The sequence below is a fragment of the Nycticebus coucang genome, chromosome 3 (genome assembly GCF_027406575.1).
Source record: "Nycticebus coucang isolate mNycCou1 chromosome 3, mNycCou1.pri, whole genome shotgun sequence".
In the NCBI taxonomy this organism is placed as follows: domain Eukaryota; kingdom Metazoa; phylum Chordata; class Mammalia; order Primates; family Lorisidae; genus Nycticebus; species Nycticebus coucang.
In genome coordinates this window covers 84,755-103,536 of record NC_069782.1, presented here as the reverse complement: position 1 = coordinate 103,536, position 18,782 = coordinate 84,755, and the positions used below count along the sequence as shown (strand labels likewise).

Below are 18,782 nucleotides of genomic sequence, written 5' to 3'. Positions count from 1 at the left end.
CCAGAGCTTAGTGGAGACCCAGGCCTGGACTGTCCTGTAATTTCTAGATCCCTTTGGCTTTTGTGAAAAGAACATTAGGATAGATGCCACATTCAGTATCCCTATGAGTGGCCTTGCTGGAGGTGTCTCTGCCAGACACACTTGCCCTGCCTTTGTTTAGAGCCTGCTCTGCACAGAGTGCTCAAGAGTGACTACCTCCATTTTCAGTGGCATCTGAACTTGGTTTTTATGGGGTTTTGCCTTTTTTTCTGAACAAGCATTTGGCAGAACCTAGTATGATTTAGCTGTGCATGCCTCTATGTGCGTGCATGTCTATGTATGTGTGTCTGTGTGCACATACAAGTGTGTGCTCCTGGTGTGGCTGTTCCTTCCTTAAATTTCAAACCTTTACCAACCAACTCTGCATTTGACAGGTTTGCCACTCGTGGCATGATGAAGAGGTATAGGCTGGGTGTAGATCGGAGAGGTCCTGGTTGCTGGGGGTGGTGGGGTGGGAGGGTTGGGGTGGAGAAATGATCAAGGAGAGTAGGGCCAGTGCCGAGGTATGAAGCCTGCCTCTTACCCTTTTGCTCTGTTTTCTTGATTCCAAGCCTCCATTCGGAGAAGAAAAGGGGGTGAGTCACCTGTTTGCATTCCCCAGGGCCCTAGCTTTGCATGACCCCTGTCCTGGTGTGTCCCTGCTGGTGTGTGAGGTGGTCCCAGTTTAAATCAGGGTGTTCCTATAAGCCTGGGCTGCACCCTCCTATTTGGCTTCTCTCTGGGGATCTGGTAGGGTCATGAGAGAAGGACCTGGGAAGGACAGACGCAAAGTTCCCAGGGTGGGGCCTTCTGGATGTGATGGGAGACCTAGTATGGCCCAGGGATTTAGGTGAGCTAGGGGGCTGAGAGCTACAGAGGCAGCCTGAAGGGGAGGAGCTGGGAGAGCCCCCACTGAAGGCCCATTCATGGGGGGTGGTACAAGGGCCCTTTGGTTGGAGCTTAAGAGATCAGGGTGACTGGGCCATGTTGAGGTGCTCAACTCTGGCCTGCATTGCTGCTTTTTGCCTGCCTTCTTGTGGCCCTGTGCTTGGGTTGTGGGTGCCATCCCTATGCTCATTGGTTGCAGAGCCAAACCCAGATCTGGCAGCCCCTTCAGAGCAAGGATCTGAATCCTATAACACTGGGTGGAAGCGTGGGGCTCCCCTGCCCAGCACCCCCCACCCCCAGGCTGCTGACTTCCACCCTCCAGCCACTATTCAGGCCCCTCTACCCAGTATCCTTTGAGGCTCCTGCCTATATGTTCTGGATGTCCAGCCTAGTTGCTGGGACACTATGTTCAGGTGGGGACAGCATCACCAGGGCCTGAGGTGGCTTTGCGGCTCCAGGTATGTGTCTTCACTTCTTGGCCATGTGCCTGGCACCCACCACCTCTCTAGATCTGATCCTTCCCTGGGCCAGGGACGCTTCCACAGCTCTTGGGCCCACTTGCTTCTGCTTGCACCCCTGCCCTCCTCTGCTGCCCCTGGGCCAAGTCCAGGTGAAGGGCTTCCCCAGTGTCTTTTTAGGCACTAGGAACATGTGATAGTCTCCTTCAGGAATCCTGTCTTGACACCTTTGGGGGCTGACTTAGGCCATTTCTGGAATATTCTGGTTCTGTCCTCCAGCTCCTTGGTGGTGCTCCCAGGGTGCAGCAGCGTGACCTGTGCCCTTCCTCACCCCCAAAGGCCTCGTCCCTGCATGAGCCCTGGTCAGGCAGCAAACCCAGCCCTGTCCTGTTGCATACGCAGGCAGACCCTGTGTGAGGCTGATGGGAGTGGGAGGTTCCACCTAGCTCCTTATTGGCTTCCTTTTATTAAAAATCTAATATAATCTATTTAGGAGTGTATTTTCTTTCTTTCTTTCTTTTTTTTTGAGATAGAGTCTCACTTTGTCACCCTTGGTAGAGTGCCGTGGCATCACAGCTCACAGCAACCTCAAACCCTTGGGCTTAAGTGATTCTCTTGCCTCAACCTCCCAAGTAGTTGGGATTACAGGTGCCTGCCACAGCGCCCAGCTATTTTTATTATTTTTTTATTTTTTTGGCCGGGGCTGGGTTTGAACCCGCCACCTCTGGCATACGGGACTGGCGCCCTACTCCTTGAGCCACAGGTGCCGCCCAGCTATTTTTATTTTTTGGTTGTAGTTGTCATTGTTGTTTGGCAGGCCCTGGCTGGATTCGAACCTGCCAGCTTGGGTGTATGTGGCTGGCACCCTAGCCACTGAGCTACAGGCGCCGAGTGTAGGAGTGTATTTTCTAATTTAGGGGGAGGGGGATTATGTCACCATCATCATCTTGTAATCTGCATAGTGGTCTCTTTTTTTTTGTTGAGACAGAGTCTCACTATGTCATCCTTGGTAGAGTGCTGTGGTGTCACAGCTCACAGCAACCTCAAACTTTTGGGCTTAAGCGATTCTCTTGCCTCAGACTCCCAAGTAGCTGGGACTACAGGTGCCCACCATAATGCCTGGCTATTTTTATGTTGTAGTTGTTGTTGTTTGGCAGGCCCAGGCTGGGTTCAAACCTTCCAGCCCCAGTGTATGTGCTGACACCCTAGCCGCTGAGCTACAGGTGCTAAGCCTGGTCTCTCTCTTAAATGGATCTGTGATCTGGGATGATTTCTCTCTTTCTGAGGCTCAGTTTTCTGAAGGGTAAAAAGAAGCAGATGTAGGATCTTCAGCCAGTCGTTGTGGGTTGAGAGGAGGGGTCCATGCAGCCCTGCACATTTTGGAAATCACCAAGCACTTAACAAATGGTGGTGATGATGACTTCTGCTTCCAAAAGGAAACTTCATTACAAAAGCAGCAATCCAGGCCCTGTCACTTGGGGTGCTGGGAGCCTCCAGCAGGCTGTCCCATAGTTGGAGTGTGTTTTGCTGGTGAACTTCTGTGTTACTCAGGGCACAGGCTGGGCACTGGCAGCACACAGAGAACATATTGGCTGTCTTCTCTCTAGGACCCACAAGCTGTTTGGAGAGACAGTGTGCACAGACAGGGTAGATTTGTGAAAGCATCCTCAGTGCCTACACAGCCAGTGCAGTTGCAGGCCCTTCTTATGTGCTGATTCTCTTTAGAGACATGTGAAACTTGTGCTGTTTTATGCCTGTTTTATCAGTTGAGGACACTCAGTCACAAGGAGGTTAAGTCAGGACAGTCAGTTTTAGGCTGGGTCTGGCTAGGTTGGGTACAGGTAGTCTTGGGAAGTCCATTAGGTTCCCCTAAGTGGATTGCAGAGGTAGGACCAGGTGCTGTGAACAGGTTGGGGTTGGAAGGAGCAGGTGTCCAGGCTGACCATTGAGGTTTCCAACAGGTTGGGGTTGGAAGGAGCAGGTGTCCAGGCTGACCACTGAGGTTTCCAACAGGGAAGCTTTGAACGTAAAGGATGTCAGAACAAGTATGGCCAGGCATGTGGTGGGCCTGCTGTGTAGCCAGGGGAAACAGGTGCTACCCTGGGCCTATTACATGCCCCATGTGCTGGTCTTGAGTAGGCTCTGTGTTAGAGCTGAGTGGACCTCAGTGTGACCCACTGATTGCATGGGGAGTCATTCTGTTAGAGCTCTGACAGTCCTCAGATACCACACTAGTTTAACAAAGTTTCCAAGTCACTTTGATAGTATAAAATACCACTTTTAAAGACATGAATTTTACTTTAATGAAAATAAGCAAACAAAAAAAAAAAAAAAGAAAAGAAAACAAGCAAACAAAGCTTTTCTCTTGTAATGTGGTTGAAAAAGTGCTGCTGAGGCCTGCTTGTTCCCACTCTGGGAGGGCTGTGTTCAGGCATACCCCCAGTTGGGTCCTCTTCATACTCCTCCTGGCTCTAGCTGCTTTCTAAGGGGCTGGCAGAAGCCCTGTCAGTGAAGAGGGTGCCCCCAGTACTGCTTCCCATTTCCTCCTCTCAGCAACTCCCACCCTGGGTAGGCCTGCTTTGGATGGTTTTGCATCAAACTTTTTTAGGTCCCTAGCTTGGGGCAGCAAACTCTTATTTTCAGAAAGTGTCCCCCATCCATCTGTACATTGGTTCATTCCTTGTTGACTCTTATAGCCATTCAGACATGTTTCATGGATACCTTCTTGTTCATTAGGGTCTGTGCTGGAGCTGTGGTCCCTCCATGAGTAATGTTCCGTGGGGGACGGGCAAGTTATATGCCATGTGCTCAGAACAGGGACAGGACAAGGGAAATAGAAATTCAGAAAGACTGGGCTCTAGACAGTCTGTCCCTGCCTGGTCTTTTCACTACGGTCAGTCAGAGTGGGGACCACAGGGTTCCCTGGAGTGACGGGCCTCTGTCACAGCCCTAGTGTGGGCAGGCCTGGGGAGGACACAGCAATGCGGCTAGAAACAGGTCCAGGTGGCTGAGATGGGGTCTTTTTGGCTGTGCAGAGAAGCTGGATGAGATCCTGGCAGCTGCTGCAGAGCCAACGCTGAGGCCAGACATCGCAGACGCCGACTCCAGAGCTGCCACTGTCAAACAACGGCCCACCAGTCGGAGGATCACCCCTGCTGAGATAAGCGTAAGCCAGCCACAGTCAGCTGGGAGCACCAGGACAGTCAGGTGTGGGGTTCACATGTCACGTCCCCTCTTTACTGAGGTGAGAGTCTGTCATTTGGATCCCTTCTCCAGAGGTGGGTGAAGCACTCAAAGCCTCTCTCAGGGATGCTCGGGGACATCTCAGCCCCTAGAAGGGCCACAGTTCAGCACTTGTGTTCTCACTTCTGTGGTTGTGGCTTGTGCCTCTGGCCTCAGGCAGTTTCTGTGTCATGTCTAGGACCCCCATAGATAGCCCCACTGAGGTGATGACAGTGTGTCTCTGTCCCCTGCCCACTCCCCCACCTGGTACCTTCTGTGCCCTCCCCCAGCCCATACCCAGGGTCTGCTCCTACCCTGCCCAGCTACACCTACACTGTGCCACTGTCTGCCCAACCCACTGGTCCAGGCCCCAGTGGCCTGCATCCCTACTCCTGAGGACAGGGCCTGGATCTGGTTCCTGGCCCACGTACCCCAGCACCATTGGAATGAGTACATGGGGTGGTCTTCAGCTTAGGAGAAGGACTGGGGTCCCCAGTGCCCTGGAACCTCCATATCCCCCTTCCCTGACCCCACAGTCACTGTTTGAGCGCCAGGGTCTCGCAGGCCCAGAGAAGCTGCCGGGCTCCTTGCGGAAGGGGATTCCACGGACCAAGTCTGTAGGTACGGCTGGGCTGTGGGGCAGAATGGGGCTGGGAGTAGTGGGGCTGGGGCTGGCTGGGTAGATTCGGGCTCAGAGGATCCTGCCTCTCCTCACCCTCAAATGGAGTCTCTAGTTTCTAAGCCCCACTTCTCCCTTGCCCCTGCCTCGGGATCTCATTTGTTTGTGAATGTATATGGGTCATTCCCCCAACCTAGACATAATGTTGCTGGAAGAGATCCTTGAGATTCCACCCAGCCCTGTCCACTACTTCCTGTCCACAACCTCCCATGTACTCCCACAGGCACCAGTGCCTCTGTCCCCAGGTTAGCTGTCTCCTGTCGTGGCTGCTCCCTCACAACCTGAGTGCATGTGAAGTTCCTCCCCTGGAACCTGCCTTCCCCACTCTTCCCAGTATCACCTTCTCCCCTTCATAGCCACTTTTCCCCAAAGAACTCACCTAAACTTGCTGTCTGCTGTTTCCCACCTGCTCCTATGCTTGCAGATGTGCTCTTTTTGCATCCAAAATTGAAACTGCTCCTCCCAGGGTCTCCAATGGCCTCTAGGGCATTCTTCTCAGTGTTGCACAGCCTCCTCTTTCCCATCTCAGCTGGCTTTTGGTTCCTTTGCTTCCCCCTCTGTGAAACTCTTCTCCTCAGGGTTTTAGCACAATAGTAGCTGGTTTTCCCCTCCTTTCTCAGGCTGCACCTGATCACCCCCACTGTCCCCATCCACTGAAGGCAGAGATTTCTCAGGCTGTACCCTTTGTCTCCTTCCCCCTGTGCCTCATCAGTCTTCAGCCACTGTCACATCCCCCACTTGCCATCCCCCTTGCCTGCCCCACTGTGTTCTACCTGTCAACCCATAGACCTACTCACTGGTCTGTTCATCATCCACAGAGAGCCACCATAGCCCCACCTGTCACACACTAGAGTAAACTCTGCTCAGCCCTTACTGTGAGTTTTCTAACAGTAACCACACTGAGGTGGCACCATTAGTCCCCCTATTTTATAGAAGGTGAAGCAAGGAGGGGTAAGATGACCTGCCTAAGGTCACACAGCTGCTCTGCCTGTCATCTTCTGTTCACCCTTTAGCCAACCAGCTGCCCAAACTGATCCCTCACCTACCCCAGGACCCTGCCAACTGGTGCTCACATTAGATTGATCCTGGGCTGGATCTTGGGCTCAGTTGGAGGAGGCGACATGTCTGCAGACAGCTCAGCAGTTACATGGTGGGTGTCAGGGCACATGTACACGTGGAGCTGAAGAAGGAGCAGCTCCAACCACACCTGGGTGTCACAGAGACCTGGGGTGGGGGTGTGTGTGCCTAGATGTGCAAGATAAGTGGCAGTTTCTGGGGGACAGTGGGGTGAATTGCTGATAGGCCAGTGTGTAAAAGGCACCCAGGTGTGTGGCCTGGTCCTTTAGGGACTGCCAGGAATCATTTCTGTAGGTGGGAGGGAAGAAGGCTGGTAAGACCACATCTACTTTGGGACCAAGAGGTACTCCTCCTTAGCCTAAGTCATAGATGTCATCCATGGTTCCTTTCTTATCCTCTGCTCCACCTGACAGATTAGAGATGGGCCACCTCCGCACATGCATTGTAGCCCTGACCATCATTTTGCACCTGGATGGCTTCGTGCTCATGACATCCTGCCTGGCTCTACTGCTGGTCTATCCCTCTGGCTAAGGGAGGCTTTCTGCAAGGCAGTTACCACCCAAATTCCCCCTACAGTATGACCCTCTGTAGGCTCCTTATTGTCTTAGTGAACTGGGGACCAACCTTAGCCCTCTCCTGCTTCATCCGGGGACATCTGTCCTCACCTTCCTCTGACCTAGGTCTTCTGGCACTCGCTGCTCCCCACCAGCCCTCACTCTGCCTGGATGGCCTGTCCCTCAGCCCTGCCCACTTCCAGGACTGACTGCTTCAGGTCCAGATCTACGCACCTGCCCTGCAGGCCTTGAGCCACTCGGTAGGGACTGCCAGCCCCTCCCCACTGGTTCCTGCTGTGCCCTTCTTTGATCAGGTGATTAGTAAGCTGACAGGTGCTCAGCTTTCATTTCCTTTTGGCCTGGTGTGCCTCCAGGTGCCAATATGAGCACTGGGTGAGTCTTGAAGCAGGATGTCTTTTCAGGGCCTACTGCATATCCTAAGTTCTGACTGTGTGGCTCTGGGCACAGTGCAACCCCTGAAACCTCAGATCCAACCTTTTTGATCTATAAACATGGAGACCACCTAGTACTTAAGGACCAGTCTGAAGCTCATGCGTAAGCTGAGTTCATGCATAAGCTGTACTTATGGGCTATAAGCACTGGGCTCAACATGTGGGGAATGCTTAGTGATTGCTATGTTATAAGTAGACGTAGATCCTGCATCTAGAAGCTGGCATAGCTAGCTCAAGAAATGCTCTTGTTCAAGAGCAAGAAAGTGCTCAAGAAATGTGCTCTACTGTTATTTGAGCTAAGAGGGTCTGCATTGGCCCCAATGGGTTCTGCCCCTAGCCCACATGATATTAGAACAGATTACCCATTCCACACTGAGGCAAGTGACTTTTCTTTACCCTAAGCCAGAACTTGTCATGCCATTAGCATTAAATTTACCCTTTTCCATCTTTACACGTCACTCCCGCCTTCTGCATCCTTAAGGTGTGCTCTGCACAGCTCTGTCTAATGCACGGGCTTGTAGGTGTTTAGTGCGTGTTCATACACTATGCAAGAACTGCAGCAGGAAGAGACCCAAGATGAACTGGGCACAGATTGTGTCCAGACCTAAAAATAATGATGGTGATGACTGTGGCCACCTTCCCAGGATGCTGCCACCTGTTCAGCCCTATACTGTGAACTTTAAATGGCTCCATGACGTCAGAAAATAGTCCTCCTGGGATGAGGAAACAGAAGTTCCGAGAGGTTAAGGAATGTCAGTACCTGGCAGAACTGGAGTTCAAGCATAAATCTATATATAAAAGCCTATCCTTGCTATCCCTGGTGCTATAGAGCTGTTGTGCCCAGCAAGGTGCAGACAGTGTAATCTTGGAGGCCTCATCAACACTAGTGGCTGAAGGAGGATGTGATCAGGAATAGTCTGCATCACAGCAAGTTCATAAAAATATTGGGCAAGGCTTGAGTGAGGCCAGGCATAAAGCACCACCAGAAACCACTATGTGTCAACATGGAGCCATTCATCCACTCCCTTGGGCATGGGCCATCTAGCACCTACAGCCTGACTGGACACACCTGAAGCACAGGTGCCCACATGTGTCCACGAGGGTACTTAGAAGTTCTGTCAGACTCTGGCTAGACAGCAGGACGATGAGGACCCTGACCACTCCAGCCCTTGTGCAGGATTCTAATGATGTCCAAGTGAAGCAGGTGGAGTAGGGTTCATTTTAAGCCTGTGATGCTCATGAGAGAACTGAAGCTTAGGCTCAGGGCTTGGCCTAGGGGTCACATAGCCATTAGTGGGGAAGGCTGAAACCTGTGCTATGTGCTTAGCCTGCAGTTCCATTGTAATCCATCCATCCATCCATCCATCCATCCATCCATCCATCCATCCATCCATTCATCCTTCCACTCACTCACCCAACCTTATCGAATTTCAGCCACTGTGGTGACATCACCCACCCATGTGGTTTTTGGGGAGGAACTTCTTAGGGTTTCTTCCACAGGGCACCTCCTGACTTGGTTGTCAGAGCTCTCTGATAAGGTGCCTGGTTCCATTCCCCCTTGCATCACTCCTACTTCTGTCTTCCCTTCTTCCCCTCTCTGACTACTTCCCCAGGGTCCCCCACTGATACCTACATGTTCCATTGCTGGTTTTTCTGAGATGGCCTTTTTCAGTCTTCACTGGGAAGTCCTATACTTGTCTAGGGTAGGGGGCTGGCCCTACCCTCTGAGGATGTCTTCTCAGGGCCTGCTGCATATCCCTGGGCTTGGGCAGGTCTTGGCCCCACTCAGGTAGTCAGAATATGGGTCCTTTCTCAGGGCTTCACTGCTGGGGCCTCTTTCACCCAGTAGCTAACCGATATCTCTCTCCCATACTCTTTTTTTTTTTTAATTTTATTTTATTTTCACAATACAATGGTTTTATATACCATTTGACAAATTTTCATCACACTGATTAACATAGCCTTCCTGGCTTTTTCTTAGTTATTATGTTAAGATCTCCTATACTCTTAACAAGAGACCTAGCACAACATTGGGGCTGGGGCACAGAACTTGGGTGTCCAGGGATCACCCCAGACTGGAGTCTTGCTCAGAGCACCTGCTTTGGGCTCCCTATACTTCCCCTGCCCTCCATCCTTGGCCCCCCAGCCATCCCCCATCTTCCCAAACCAGGCTAGCGTACCTCCCAGTTCTGCGGAGCACACACAAGCGCCCTTGTGGTTGCCATGGACTTGGTGTCGGGGAGGGGGCTGGCTTCTGTTTGTGGGGGTGGTGGTGCAGGGGTATGGAGGGACCTCTCCAAAAGCCCCAGCCTGTCTCACTGGGGCCCTTCTTTCTGCAGGGGAGGACGAAAAACTGGCGTCCTTACTGGAAGGGCGCTTCCCACGGAGCACATCGATGCAAGACACGGTGCGGGAGGGCCGTGGCATTCCACCCCCGCCGCAGACCGCACCACCACCCCCGCCCGCACCCTACTACTTCGACTCAGGGCCGCCCCCGGCCTTCTCGCCACCGCCCCCACCGGGCCGTGCCTATGACACAGTGCGCTCCAGCTTCAAGCCGGGTCTGGAGGCCCGTCTAGGCGCAGGAGCCGCCGGCCTGTACGAGCCAGGCGCACCCCTTGGCCCATTGCCCTATCCTGAGCGGCAGAAGCGTGCGCGCTCCATGATCATCCTACAGGACTCTGCCCCCGAGACCGGTGACGTGCCTCGGCCCCCGCCCGCAGCCACTCCGCCCGAACGACCCAAGCGCCGGCCCCGGCCTCCAGGCCCTGACAGCCCCTATGCCAATCTGGGCGCCTTCAGTGCCAGCATCTTCGCGCCGTCCAAACCGCAGCGCCGCAAGAGCCCACTGGTGAAACAGCTGCAAGTGGAGGATGCGCAGGAGCGTGCGGCGCTGGCTGTGGGTAGTCCTGGCCCCGCTGGCGGCAGCTTCGCTCGCGAGCCTTCCCCAACGCACCGCAGCCCCCGCCCTGGTGGCCTCGACTATAGTGCAGGAGATGGCCCCGGGCTTGCCTTTGGTGGACCAGTCCCTGGCAAGGACCGGCGGCTGGAGGAGCGGCGGCGGTCCACTGTGTTCCTGTCTGTGGGAGCCATCGAGGGCAGTCCTCCTACTGCAGACCTGCCATCCCTGCAGCCTTCCCGCTCCATTGATGAGCGCCTCCTGGGGGCCAGCCCCACCGCTGGCCGAGATCTGCTGCTACCCTCCCCTGTCTCTGCTCTGAAGCCATTGGTCAGCGGCCCCAGCCTCGGGCCCTCGGGCTCTACCTTCATCCACCCGCTCACGGGCAAACCCCTGGACCCCAGCTCACCCCTAGCTCTTGCCCTGGCTGCCCGGGAGCGGGCTCTGGCCTCCCAGACGCCTTCCCGGTCCCCTACACCTGTGCACAGTCCTGATGCTGACCGCCCCGGACCCCTATTTGTGGATGTACAGGCCCGGGACTCGGAGCGTGGGGCCCTGGCCTCCCCAGCCTTCTCCCCCCGGAGCCCGGCCTGGATTCCCGTGCCTGCTCGCAGGGAGGCAGAGAAGACTCCTCGGGAGGAGCGCAAGTCACCTGAGGACAAGAAGTCCATGATCCTCAGTGTCCTGGACACATCCCTGCAGCGACCAGCTGGCCTCATTGTTGTGCATGCCACCAGCAATGGGCAGGAGCCCAGCAGGCTGGGGGCTGAAGAGGAGCGCCCGGGGACCCCGGAGCTGGCCCCAGCCCCCATGCAGTCAGCAGCAGTGGCAACAGAGCCCTTGCCCAGCCCCCGGGCTCAGCCTCCTGGCAGCACCCCAGCAGATTCTGGGCCAGGCCAGGGCAGCTCAGAGGAAGAGCCGGAGCTGGTGTTCGCTGTGAACCTGCCACCTGCCCAGCTGTCCTCCAGTGATGAGGAGACCAGGGAAGAGCTGGCCCGCATTGGGCTGGTGCCACCCCCTGAAGAGTTTGCCAATGGGATCTTGCTGGCCACCCCACTCACTGGCCCGGGCCCCTCGCCCACCACGGTGCCCAGCCCGGCCTCAGGGAAGCCTAGCAGTGAGCTGCCCCCTGCCCCAGAGTCTGCAGCTGACTCTGGGGTGGAGGAAGCTGACACACGCAGCTCCAGTGACCCCCATCTGGAGACCACAAGCACCATCTCCACAGTGTCCAGCATGTCCACCCTGAGCTCGGAGAGCGGGGAGCTCACTGACACCCACACCTCCTTTGCTGATGGACACACTTTTCTACTCGAGAAGCCACCAGTGCCTCCCAAGCCCAAGCTCAAGTCCCCGCTGGGGAAGGGGCCGGTGACCTTCAGGGACCCGCTGCTGAAGCAGTCCTCGGACAGCGAGCTTATGGCCCAGCAGCACCATGCCGCTTCTGCCGGGCTAGCCTCTGCTGCCGGGCCTGCCCGCCCTCGCTACCTCTTCCAGAGAAGGTCCAAGCTGTGGGGGGACCCCGTGGAGACCCGGGGGCTCCCTGGGCCTGAAGATGACAAACCAACTGTGATCAGTGAGCTCAGCTCCCGCCTGCAGCAGCTGAATAAAGACACACGCTCCCTGGGGGAGGAACCAGTTGGTGGCCTGGGTGGCCTGCTGGACCCTGCCAAGAAGTCACCCATCGCAGCAGCTCGGTGAGCAGGGCGATATGGGAGGGCTCTGTGCTTTGTCCATCCTCCCTCACCTTCCTCTTGTCCGCCCACAGGCCCCCCTGTTACTCCTCTTTGTGTTTCACCCCTTACCTGTGTGTTGTACCCACACCCTGTAGCTATCCACTTTTTTATCTGTTCTTGCTTGGCATGTCTGAGGTAGGGGTCTCTGGGACATCAGCCTGCTGCCTTCAACATCCCGGTTTGTGTTAGAAGAGGGAGCAGGGTGCCTATCACAGACCCTGGTTGGGTGTGAGCAGTTCCTTGGCCCTCCTAGAGGCTCCTGCTACACTCTGACTTCTGGCCCAGATAGCCTCTACCACCCAGGATTGTCTTATGCTCTACTCTGGAGCTGCACCTCCCTCCTCTCAGCTTCTCTGTGGCCTGTGTCTGCCACCCTACACCTCCACTCTCCAATGTGGCTGTTGCCCTCTGCCTTCTCCCTTTTGAGGTTTGGAGCACACTCCATTTCATTTTGGGACCTGTCACTAACTTACTGTTTTCTGCCTCTTGGTACCACCTCAGAGTCCCCTAAACACAGATTCTTGGGCGGCGCCTGTAGCTCAGTCGGTAGAGCGCCGGCCCCATATACCGAAGGTGGCAGGTTCAAACCCAGCCCCGGCCAAACTGCAACCAAAAAAAATAGCCGGGCGTTGTGGCGGGCGCCTGTAGTCCCAGCTACTCGGGAGGCTGAGGCAAGAGAATCGCTTGGGCCCAGGAGTTGGAGGTTGCTGTGAGCTGGGTGAGGCCACGGCACTCTACGGAGGGCCATAAAGTGAGACTCTGTCTCTACAAAAAAAAAAAAAAAACACAGATTCTTGTTTGTGATTTTTAAGTGCGTTAAGAAGATGGAAGTCACAACATTTCTTTTTCTGCCCTCTTGCCTTTTCCCCTCTTTCCCTCCCTTTCCTGAAGATTTGGGGGGAGGAGACACGCAGGGCACTAGGGTGTTGCTGAGTCTGTCACTGCTCTGTCTAGGCCAGTGGTTCTCAACCTTCCTAATGCTGCATCCCTTTAATACAGTTCCTGTGGGGCGCAATCCATAGGTTGAGAACCGCTGGTCTACACAGAAGCTGCTAGAGCCCCTGGGCTAATCCCATAAGTCTTTCCCTTAGTACCCCACCCTCAAAGTTCACTTCAAAGAGGAGACCCTTGGGTTCATGGGCTGCATGGATGCTGGTAGAAGAGCTGGTCATCCCCTGCCAGCCCTTTTGTCTGTGATTTTCAAGTTGCTTTTGTCTTCTGTGCCTCTAGGTCTCCCCTTCTCCTTTCTGGGTTTGGGGAATGTGTATGGATGCCACCTCCTGACTCTGCCTTGCTGCCCAGAAGACCAGCCAGTGGCCCTTTACTGTCAGCCTTGGAAGGCAGAGTTCACAAAGTGAGGTGTTCAGTGTTTAAGGACTTTGCAGGTCTTATTCATGAGGGCCTGGCCATTCTACCTTCTTCCAGTTCAGAATTCAAAAGATAAGTAGGGGGTCAGCCATGGTGACTCAGGCCTACAATCCCAGCATGCTGGGAGGCTGAGGTGGGAGGACTTGCTTGAGGCCAGGAGTTCGAGATGAGCCTGAGCAAGAGCAAGACTCCATCTCTACAAAAGATAGAATAATTAACCAGATGCAGTAGCACCTGTAGTTCCAGCTATTATAGGTGTAGACAGTTAAGTGTCCGGTAGGGCTAAGCAGCCCAAGTCCTAGGCCTCTGTGCAGACCAGCCCCCATCCTCCTTCTACGGTTTCCCTCCCCTAGCCAGCCCCTCCATTCCTCTTTGCTTCTTGGTCTCAATAAAAATCAAAGCCAGTTAAAGTGCATAGCACAGTGCCCAGCCCAGTGCCAAACCCTCACTAAATGTTTGTTAAATGGACAAAAGAACAAAGGTAAACACAAGTGCTGTCTTTCGTGATCTGAGATCTGAAGGTGGCTTAGGACAAATACCATGGGGGAACAGACACAGTGGCTCAGATTTATTGGGTGTGGCACCACTGGGGTCAGGCTCTGGTGAGCCCAGGTCTTGCCATGGGCTCTGCTTGCTCCCATGGTGGGGCTGCAGCCATTGTAGGTCAAGAGCCAGATGATTCCCAAGTAGAGCCTCCAGCACCCACTTCTCTGAGTTCATCTTCCACTGTGGTCTTTAGCATTTTGCCTGGATCAGGGTCAGGGAGAAGTTCTTTTATCCTGTGGCTCTGAGTTTTGCCAAGTCCCTGTGTTTGTTTTTCTTTCTTAGACATGGGTGAGGAAGGGCAAGACTAGCATTGGAGGCCCAATGGAAAGTGAAACTCTTTTACTCAGTAGTTCCTGCAAAATTCTTCTGCTTTCCCTTGATCCATCACTGGCATCAGGGGATATGGGGTTATCATTGGTTGGGCTTGATTCCTGTGTTCTCCCAGGAGCTAGATACAGTCAGCCCACCTGGGCAAACGGGCCGAAAAAGGGGAGGTGGCTCTCCAGAGGAGGCCAAGTGCTGTTATAAGAGGAACTAGATGCTGGGTGGCCTGAAACAGATGTCCCTGTTACAGGGCCCTTGCCATTGACTTCTTTGCCTGGCATCAGCTTGGGGCCATCAGATGGCCCTGGACTTCAGCCCTCAGCAGGTCGCATTTTACCTCTGTAGTCTTGGACAAGCCTGTATGAATTTCTCTCCCTTCCCTGTGAAGTGGGTATTAGAGTGAAACGGACTTTGCAGGCATAAGGCATCACCCATGAAACACTAAGCAGGCCCAGGGCCAGGGGATGTTGGGCCCTCACTGCACATGAGCCAGCATTGTCTCTGTTGTTATTGACACCCAGGCACTTAGAAAGGCTCTAGGTTAAGTCTTAGATCCCTTTCTGTGAAGATGAGCATATATTCTATATATGGCACTAGAGACTGTCCCATCATGCTAGTTTGTCTTCACAGCTGTTCTGTTAGATGGACCATAATATAATCTCCATTTTCTGGACAATAAAACTGAGGCTCCAGAGAGATTCATTCCAGCCAGTAAATGGTCCGAGCTCAAGTCCTACACTCTGCCCTCTGCTCTCTGCCATAATCTGGAGATTAAACCAGAATCATCCACTATAATCTGTCATTAAACTGTCTCTGATGACACACATGGGATAATTGCTTGTGCCTAGCAATTCAGTCCCACAGAAGTAGTGGATATGTGTCCTACAAAGCACAAACCAGGACACTTTCATTTGCCAGTTATGTACGTAAAAAACAGCACCTAATGCATGTGGTATGTCCAGCAGCATCAAAGCACCCTCTGGCCCTGTGTTCCCATCAGTCCCTACTCAGTTTTCCTTCTGCCCCATGTGGAGTGGGCTTCACTATCCTACCTGGCCTCTTTACTTCTGGGTGAAGCCAAGGATGCTGAGGACAGGAAGCTTGTAGCTGTGTCTGAGTCCAGTCCTGTCTCAGGTCTGCTCCTTGTGTGCTGACCATGGCTGTGGGGCCTATTGGTTGGTTGTCAACTCTTGTTCTTGTGGCCATTGGCAGCTGGCACTCCCTCCTCACTTAGAAATAAAACTGCTTGTGAGACCCTCTTTTAGAGAAATGTCCAAAGCATGGGAAGTTCTGACATCCAGGTATGGCTGCCTTCTTCCCAGGATGCTGGGGCCTCTGCCATGGCCATCCTTAGGATCATATCTCAGCCATATCCCCAGTCCCTGTGTGTTGCCTCAGTCTCCCAGGCCCATCCCTCTCCTCACTCAGGAAACACTGCAGGGAAGGAAATGCCCCTCTCTGCCCACCTTCTCCACAGATGGCTCTGTCCAGCTATATTCTGTAGCACAAGTTGCCCTGTGGCCTGAGGTCTTTCTGTGCAAGTTAAGCTGCCCTATATCTCACGGAACTAAAGCTTGGTAACTTGTAGGAAAATGATCAGCTCATTTGCACTGGGAACATCTTTGATTTTTTGGGTGGAAGCTGGAGTATGCAGCATCCTCATGCTGCCTCTGGAAGGTCCAGAACCTTGTACTTTCTGAAACATTGATCCAAAATTGTCCAACTCACTCTGTGTCTCCAGCTTTGAATCCAGCTTGGCTAGATAGACCACTGGGCTGCTCAGAGCCCCTCCTCTGTCTTGAGGCCCCACAGCTGACACTGAGGCTACATTTGGGCCTTCATTGCAAACCAGACTCTAAGCTCCACAATTGGCCCTGGGCCCCCCACCTGTCTTTTGACTCCCTCATCTGTCTCTGAATCCCATTTGTCTTCCAGGCCCCATGCTTGGATCTGAACTCTGCATATGACCTGAGGCCCACAACAGTGCTCAGTTGCTTTGGCCTGACTCTCAAATCTGGTTTTGTAGGAAAAGACTGGTAAAATAACTTTGGAAACACAAACGATTCTTTGGCTGTGGTACTTCTAGTGCCTTTGACAAGTTTGTGTCAAGTAGGGCATTGCATGTGGAGGTCTTCAGACCTGTGAGAGTCACTAATAGATCTTATAGGAGACCTATGCTCCTCAAGGAGGTCAAGAAACTCTGCCTTGGTGGCCTCCTGTAGGCCCATCTGCTTCCTCCAGAGGCTGAGTCAAGGATCTGGAAAAGCCCATGTGCTTAGCTGACCATACCTGCTTCAAGGCCAGCAGGGCCTGTTCTGAAACCCAGACTGTGTTACGTGCTCAGTGGGCAAGGACACTGGGGCCAGACTGCACTCTGTCTCTGCAGGCAACACGCAGTGGGGCCTGGGTAGGTGTACTCCCAGGAATTCTCAACTCTGTGGAGGGAATAGGAAGGGAATGCAGAGGAGGGGATGTAGGGTATGGTACACCAGGGCTGCAGCTGCAGGTGTGGATGATGAGGAATGAGACACTGTCACCAGAGGGCAAGCACTAAAGCCTCAGCTTTTGCCTAGGTTCATGTTCCTATTGAAGATTATGTCCCATAACAAGGACCCCATTTTCAAAAGGTCACAGTTCGGACTTTTCCCTGCCTATTGGTACCAGTGGGCTGACAGGTAGGCAAGCCTGAAAAGGACACGTCATATTATTTTTGTGTGATGATATTTTTTCAGTACATCTTGTTTTCCTGGCCTTGTGTTAGGTACCAGGAATCAAGGAAAACAGTTAAGAAAATGAAGTGAAAGTCCCTGAGACTATGAAACATCCGGATCCAGAGGTGGCTGGGGATGAAGTGGCAGGCCTGGGTTGATGTTAGGAATTGGTGACTCATTGGACATAGGGTAAAAATACGGAGGAGCTGATGGTGGCTCCTAGGCTCCTTGTTTGGGAAGGACAGGGTGCCATTCATTCACTGAGGCAGGCTGGGGGAGGATGTTTGGAAACCCCAGGAGAGGTTTTGGAGAGAGTGGCTAGGTCTCACATGTGGCATTCCTGGGCACATAAGCCATAGTGAAGGGTAGGGGTGGATAACATCACCCAGGAAAAAGTGCAGACTAAGAGAGAAGCCCAAAAACTCCATCCAGGAAGAGGCTAAGAGAAGGATGCCCTAAAGGGAAACAGATGAACAAGTCAGCAATGGGGTCCTGACTTGGTAACTGCAGGTTGTGGGGTGGGGTGGCCACACCAGACCTCACTGGCTCAGAGTGACTGGGAGACGGAGACAGTCAAGATTCAGATGTTGGGGAGAAGATGCTGAGGACATGGTTGCCTCACAGAATGATCTGGATTCAACTCCTGAAGGGAGACTGCTGCAGGTGTTCTGGGCTGATGTCACCTGGTGAGGTGTCATGTTACAGGGTAGGTGGCTGAGAAGCCCATCAAGAGGCTAGCAGGTGCTATGTGGCTGCCAGAGCCTGGCCAGGGAAGTGGTCAAACAGGTGGGAGCAATGATGCATGACAACATGGAAGTCAAACATGGACACTGCTGGTTTTCCTGCCCTGGGGATGGTGTGGACAGCACCCTGTTCCCAAGAGAAAAAGAAGAAAGGACAGACACCTGGTCCATAGGCACGCCCTCCTGTGCCCTGGGCCTTTGGAGGGCATAAGCCTTCCTTTTTTTCTCAGCCTCTTGACACCTGCAGTATGCTTTGGGAGGTGATGCCAGTATGACTGTGACACCCCCCACTCCCAGGCCAGTGGAAGCTGGTCCTGATGTCCGTTGTTCTCTGGCCCCTGGCTCTCTGGGTGCCTCTGGAATCAGTGTGCCCTCAGCCCAGGCTTCTAGCTCAGCCCCTGTCAGGCAGGAAGACTAGCACCATCCAGACAGGCATAACTGTGTTCTGGGCAGCTTGGATCTCGGGGAGCCCAGATTTTGCTTTGGGCTCTCACTGAGAGCACTGTCCAGCAGCCAGCCTGGGCCTCTGCTGTGTCCTTCCAACATATCAGTATGCTTTGGCTACACCTGAGACTCCAGGTACACCTGACATCACAACTGCATTGAAACCTCAACCCTGGGGCAGGGTTAGGGCAAGTGTTGATCCTGTGATGCAGGTCCCCAGTCCAAGGTTAGTGTATGAGGGCCAGTCACATCTATCTATCTATCTTTCTATCTATCTCTGGGTGTCCACAGTCCCACAGGTATGATTCCCTCAGTCTCCCCTGGTACTTCCCTCCAGCAATCACCACCCCCTGGGCACTACCCCCCAGAGTGCTTCATCTCCCCCCCCCAGCCCCCACCACCTGGAACTTCCCCTCAGGCATCCTCCCCTAGCCCTGGCAGTCATCCCACTTTGCCTCAAACTGCAGGTGGCTCCATGTAGGCCAGGTTTGGTGGGAGCAGGGAGTTTCCTCTGGTGGTGGTGCCTGTTCCTTTTGCCCACCCCAGGTGTTCTTGGAGCCCTTCTCTCTTGGGGGTCACAGTGAAGCCTGTAGAGAAAGCTCTGCTTTGGGTCTGAGCAGTTGGAAGGAGACCTACATTTTCAGACACTCTAAGGAGGGACAGAGG

General features: G+C 53.7%; 1 protein-coding gene across 13 annotated transcripts in view; it reads left to right on the top strand.

The window, feature by feature from the left end:
* The window catches only part of SHANK3 (SH3 and multiple ankyrin repeat domains 3), a 56,237-nt gene that overhangs the window by 33,489 nt on the left and 3,966 nt on the right, over window positions 1–18,782 (top strand). For 10 of the 13 annotated variants that reach the window (XR_008378813.1, XR_008378812.1, XR_008378811.1 and 7 more), the window contains exons 19-22: window positions 591–614; window positions 4,400–4,530; window positions 5,123–5,207; window positions 9,688–11,941. Coding sequence is in view for 4 of the 13 variants with exons in the window: in XM_053584084.1 (XP_053440059.1) it covers window positions 591–614; window positions 4,400–4,530; window positions 5,123–5,207; window positions 9,688–11,941 (2,494 nt within the window). In the remaining 9 variants the exon portion in view is untranslated. Of the gene's footprint in view, window positions 1–590; window positions 615–4,399; window positions 4,531–5,122; window positions 5,208–9,687; window positions 11,942–13,210; window positions 13,764–18,782 lie in introns of those variants that run through there. The other 3 variants (XM_053584088.1, XM_053584087.1, XM_053584086.1) reach the window with 3 other exon arrangements.